The sequence below is a fragment of the Onychostruthus taczanowskii genome, unplaced genomic scaffold, assembly GCF_017590055.1.
Source record: "Onychostruthus taczanowskii isolate IOZ18803 unplaced genomic scaffold, ASM1759005v1 scaffold7, whole genome shotgun sequence".
Lineage (NCBI taxonomy): Eukaryota > Metazoa > Chordata > Aves > Passeriformes > Passeridae > Onychostruthus > Onychostruthus taczanowskii.
Genome location: NW_024504786.1, coordinates 14,765,516 through 14,771,532, shown reverse-complemented (window position 1 = coordinate 14,771,532; position 6,017 = coordinate 14,765,516). Strand labels below are relative to the sequence as shown.

The window sequence follows — 6,017 nt, the reverse complement described above, 5'->3', positions numbered from 1 at the left end:
CTTCATCAGGATTAATACGACATCTTGTCGCTGGCACTTCCCATTATTCTGACATTTAGCCGGGGAACCGTCCCAGGAACACCGGATGATACTCTCCGGGGGATCCGATCCTGCGACCGGGGAATCGAGGCCCGACGGGGCGGCGGCGGCGGCGGGGACGGGCCCGGCAGGGAGCGAGGGCGCGCCCCCCCTCCCGCGTCCGTCCCCGCCGCCGTCGCCGATTGGCTGCGGCCCGCGCTGCGTCAGCCCCCTCCCGGCCCTCCGCCAATGGGGGCGGGCAGCGGCGGCGGCAAAAGCCCGGGTTTATAATAAACGGCGGGGGGGACGCGGCGGCTGTGACGTCACGGGGGGAGTCGCCGCCGCCGAGAGGAGCTCGGTGGGCACGGGCGGGCGCGCCGCAGTGGCCGGTGTCCGCCCCGCTCCGCGCCCGCAACTTTCCGCAACAAAGTTGGTTAGCGGCGAACCGGCCCGGCGGCGATGTGGGGCTCGGCGGGGGCCCCGAGTTAGTGTCGACCGCGCCGCCGGTGCGCGGGTTGGGGTAATCCGGTTCCGCCCCCCATCCCTTCTCCTCCACCCCCGGTGAGAGACCCCCGCGGCCGCCCACGGGGATGCGGACGCGGCGCTGAGCGTTTCGCCATGGAGGGGCCGAGCGGGTCCAGCTTCGGGATAGATACGATCCTGTCGGGTGGCAGCACCGGCAGCCCCGGAGTCATGAACGGAGATTTTCGCCCCCACGGCGACGGCCGGCCGGCGGATTTTAGGAGCCAGGCCACGCCGTCCCCCTGCTCGGAAATCGACACGGTGGGGACGGCGCCCTCATCGCCCATCTCGGTGAGCATGGAGCACCCCGAGCCGCACCTGGGGGTGGCGGAAAGCCTCCCGCCGCCGCCGCACCACCTCCACCTCGGCCCACACCCGCCGCCGCCGCCGCCGAGTTTGCAGCCGTCGCCCCCGCAGCCACCGCCGCCACAGCTAGGCTCGGCCAGCTCCGGCCCCAGGACTTCCACCTCTTCTTTTTTAATTAAGGACATTTTGGGCGACAGCAAACCGCTGGCGGCGTGTGCACCTTACAGTACCAGCGTCCCCTCTCCCCACCATACTCCCAAGCAGGAGGGCAGCGCGGCACCGGAGAGCTTCAGGCCCAAACTCGAGCAGGAGGACGGTAAAGCCAAGCTCGACAAGCGCGACGACACGCAGGGGGACATCAAATGCCACGGTGAGTACGGCGCGGCCCGGCTCCGCACCGGCTCGGCCGCCGGTACAACCGGCGCCGCGGTGCTCGGCCGCATTGGTGGAACGAAAATCGGGGAGAAAATCTGCGGCAGGAGCGCTCGCTCTGCTGGGGCCGCTCAGTGATCCTCGCTACCGCGGGGGAGAAGGTCGGTAGGAAATAAAATTAAATCAAATCGCTTTTTTTTTTTTCTTTTTAATTTTTAAAAATATCTGTTGCTCTTTCCTCTTTTTAATTTTTTTCTTTTTAAAATTTGGCTTCCCCGTTTTTAAGGAAATAGCCCGAGCAGTGGGATCGCATGGGAAATCAGACTGTATTTATTTTTAATGCAAATGCACATAAATGATTCTCTGGCTTTCTAAGAACCGGCGGCTCAGCTGCAGTTAGTGCATTCAGCCTTTTTATTTATGCTCATTCTCTCTAAAATTCAGATGAAAAATTCTACTTCTCTAGTTAATAGCAAATAAGGAAAAAAAAAACCCAAACAAACCCATCCAACTTTTAATTAAAAATAAAATAATAATAATAACAACAACAACTCGGCCCGCGCTCTGCGTAGTGAGATGTGAGGGCTTTGTGCGTTTGGCGAAACCCTCGAGTTTTCCCTGCGCCGGCATAGAAGGTTTATTTCTCCATCTTCAATTTTTTTTTTTTTTTCAATTAGGGGTTTCGTGCTGATGGGGAAGCCCCCGCCGCGCGGGGATCGGAAGTGAAAATAGCTATGTGTGCGTGGGAAGGGGAAAGGAGGAAAAGAGTGAGGAAAGGCAAACAGAGAGAGGGTATATTTTCCCTGCGATGTCGGCGGAGCTGTCCTTCCCGCCGGCAGCCCGGTGCAGCCGGGAGGCAACAGGACAAAATTTCCTAATTTTGCTCAATTGAGTTATTTTCGCCAGGCTCAGAGCGGCGCGGTGCCCGCGAGTGCAGCTCATTTTGCTCTTTTAGCATTAGCATACGAGTGCCCAAACCAGATGTACAGTCTGGTCTGGCCATTTTTGTGTGCACCAACCTCCCCAGTGGGTCAATTAGGGAGATTATTGTTCTTCCTGCGGGGAAGATCAAGGAGCGCCACAAACTGGGGCCCGAGTGGAGCCGGATTGACAGATCGATTTCCCGGCGTTTCGGGCCGGGGGGAGAAGGCAGAAAATAACGAAAGCCCTGTAGTTGGGAAACGGAGAGCGGGAATCCCGCTGTTCCCTGGACGGGCTCGCCGCCACCACCCCCAGGCATAATTGACCGTTCCCCCCGTGTCCCGGAGAAGTCCCCGGGGAGGGGGCGGCGGGGTCCGGTAACCGGGGCGGGGCGGGGGCCGAGCCGGTGTCCCGCCGGTCCTCACCGCTCTTGGGCTCACTCACAGGGACAAAGGAGGAGGGCGATCGGGAGATCAGCAGCAGCCGGGACAGCCCGCCAGTGCGGGCCAAGAAGCCTCGGAAGGCACGAACAGCCTTCTCCGACCATCAACTCAACCAGCTGGAGCGCAGCTTCGAGCGGCAGAAGTACCTGAGCGTGCAGGACCGCATGGACTTGGCCGCCGCCCTCAACCTCACCGACACGCAGGTCAAAACCTGGTACCAGAACCGGAGGTAAGGCGGGCCCCGTCAGGGCGGCGGCCCCGGGGAGCCGGGGGCGGGCTTACGCCTCTGGGTTTCTGCCCGCGGGAGCCCGGGGTGCTGCGGGGAGCTCCCGGCTGCTGCCCCGCGCCCTCCCCGGCGATGGGCTGGGGGGTCCGGCTCCTGTCAACGCTGCCGTAATTTTCTGTCTCATTACATACGGTTGCAGCCACCCTAATTCTGTCGCAAACCATTAGTGTCAGCGCGTTGCGATCTAACCGTGTACCGCGGTTATTAATTTGGCCGGAGTCGCCGTATGCATGTGTCGGGGGGTGCGGGGCTCGGAGGGGAAAGCGGGCAGAGCCGGAAAGATCGCACCGTGTGCGGGCCCACGGGGACAGTACGCTCCGTCGGGGCCGCGCAGGGGATGGGCTCGCCGGCCGCGGAGCCCCGCGGAAGCGGCCTGGCTGCCCCATCGCGGCGCCCGCCCTGCAGCCTCTTGCTCCCCCCGGCAGGACGAAGTGGAAGCGACAGACGGCGGTGGGCCTGGAGCTGCTGGCCGAGGCCGGGAACTACTCAGCGCTGCAGCGGATGTTCCCCTCGCCCTATTTCTATCACCCCAGCCTGCTGGGCAGCATGGACAGCACGACGGCAGCTGCGGCGGCCGCAGCCATGTACAGCAGCATGTACCGGACTCCCCCCGCGCCGCACCCCCAGCTCCAGCGGCCGCTGGTGCCGCGGGTGCTGATCCACGGGCTGGGGCCCGGCGGGCAGCCGGCCCTCAACCCCCTGGCCAACCCCATGCCCGGCACCCCGCACCCCCGGTGAAACGGCACCGCGGTCCCCGCAACGAGCCCTTCCCCTCCCCGTCCCCAAACAAGCCCCAGCACCGCAGAGGAGGAAGCGAGGGGAAGCCGAGGGGCAGGAGCTTCTGCAGGCGGTCACCGGCCACCGAGGGAGGCGATCAGTCAGAGCAGGGACTCTTGAAACGTGAACCCAGAGCCAAGCCCGTAAGTGAAACGACCACACGCGGGGGAAGGCGGGCACAGCCGCGGGGCGACCCGCCGACCTCGGCTCCTGCGAGGCAGGACTTGGAGCTCGGAGAGAGAGTTACGGAGGGGGTGGAGGAGGAGGAGAGGGAGAGGGAGCCCGAGCCCGCTGGAGAGACTAACGGCTGCGGAGGACAGAGGGAATGAGAGCGCCTCGACCCCCGACCGGCGGAGAAGACCGGGGGAACGGAGAACTTTGCACTGATTTTTCTCATTACCTTTTTTTTTTTTTTCTTATTGAAAAGTGGCATGCTCCCTAATGCGAACAGAATTGTACAGACCGAGTGCTGAGTGCTATATCATATTTATTATATGTCGTCCAAACAAGGAGAAAAAAAAATCACTTCTATACGTTAGTTTAAAACGAACAAACGTGGTTCTTCCCTATCCCTTTTCATGTCTTTTTGGATTCAGTAAAATAAATGCTTAGATGACAAAATATAGATTTTTTTTTGTGATTGAAAAATCACAGGGGAAAAAAAAGGGAAAAAATAAACTTTATCTTTTTTTAACAAACGCGAAAATTCAAGGTAGCTAATTTCCCCGTGACGAGAACTCAAGAAATTCGGAGTAGAAAAGGCAGATGCCACTTTTTTATTTTGAATATTATATTGAATATATTTTGAATTTTAGGCTCATTGTTTCTTAACAGGCGCTGTTTTTCCCTATCTGTATTTTAAAGGAAAATCAAATCCCCCGCAGGTGTCGAGCCCCTTGCTGTTATTTTAAGTACCTGGGCAGGGCGGTAACGGGTAGTGGCTGTAGCCCCTTGGGGGCGGGTGCGACGGGGCCGTGCAGAGCTTGGGGACGTGGCCCCGGCCCGGCAGCTGTCTCCGCACGGAGCTGGGACAGGCAGCGAGCGCCGGCGGTCGGGGTGAGTAACGAGGGGAAGCAGGCAGGGAGGGCGGAGGGGTCCCGGCGGACACAGAGCTCCCGAGCCCCGCTGGCCTTTGAACTTTACTACTGTGTGTGCCCGTTCCCCTCCCTCCCCATCCCTTCCCCTGGCAGCTTCCCTGCCGAGCGCCTCCCTTCCCCGTGCCGGCGTGGGCCGCCCGGCCGTCCCGCGGGGCCAGAGGGGCTACGGGTCGGGACTGGGGGCTGTGACCCTCCTCTGGACTCCGGGGACGGCTCTGTCCCCAGCCGTTGGAGGTGAACACCCCCCTGCGAAATTAGAAAGTTATACAGCAATTACCTATAAAACATTCATCAAGTCCCATATTATCCTTTCCTCTGAGGGTTTGGCGCTTCGTTGTTTTTCTTTTTTTTTTTTTTTTTTCTTTCTCTCTATTTTTGCTCGTTGGTCCCCTTTCTTTTAAGATAGAAGGGGAAAAAAAAAAAAGAAAAAACGAAAAAAGGAAAAGAGAAGCCTCCGGGCACGTTTATTTGGGCTTTGCTAATTAGCGAGCGGCTTGCTGATTTCTGTGCTAATAAATTCGCGTTAAAACCATATTGACCTTTGCCTTGATCTAACAAAAGGGGAGCGGGTCGGGAACGCCCACTTCGGTTTTTGCCCGTGTTGCGGCGGCTGCTGAGTATTCCCCGGCGCCTTCGCCGTGGCCCCCGAACACCCCCACCGGAACGAACCGGAAGCAGGGCCCGGCGCGGCCCGAGCGGTCCGGCCGCCCCGCATGGCCGCCGAGCTTTTCCCGGGAAACCCATCCTAGGGCTGGGGAAGGAGGTAGGAAATTTGGACTCGTTAGGGCCTTTTTCTTAGTCTAAGCAACAAATCTTTCCTAAAGGAGAAAATCTAGCTGGAAAAGCTAGTCTCAGCTCGTTGTTCTCGATGGCTCGGTTTTGGCTGCATAAACTCGCTGAAAAGTAGTGAGAACAAGGAAGGAAAGTTCATGAAAAATAGATGAGTGGCCCCCTCGCGAGCAGGGCCTGCCGCGGGGTGCCCACCGGGGCAGGGAGTTTTTGCTGCTTCGGGAACGGCAGCAGACAGGAGTGAGGCGGGGCTGGGGGCTGCCGGTGTCGTGCAGGACGGTGTCTAAACCGGGGGTGGCGGAGGAGGGGGACGAGGAACCGCTACCTCCCCTGAAACGTATTTCCAGACCCAGCTGAAAAGTGCGTGTAAACGGGAGGAGGTTTGGGGCAAGAATCGCTCTCTTGCACTCTTCTTTTCCCCGTGTGGGAAGTAGGGCTGCAAACGTAAATTCTTCGTTTGTCCCGCTCCCCGTTCGCGCCGGGATA

The 6,017-nt window shown here is 59.5% G+C and overlaps 1 protein-coding gene across 1 annotated transcript; it reads left to right on the top strand.

The window, feature by feature from the left end:
- Window positions 1–636: 636 nt before the first annotated feature.
- BARHL2 (BarH like homeobox 2) lies at window positions 637–3,606 on the top strand. Its single transcript, XM_041421699.1, has 3 exons — window positions 637–1,216; window positions 2,586–2,811; window positions 3,294–3,606. The coding sequence occupies exons 1-3, from the start codon at window positions 637–639 to the stop codon at window positions 3,604–3,606; spliced, it is 1,119 nt and encodes a 372-aa protein (XP_041277633.1).
- The last annotated feature ends 2,411 nt before the right edge of the window (window positions 3,607–6,017 follow it).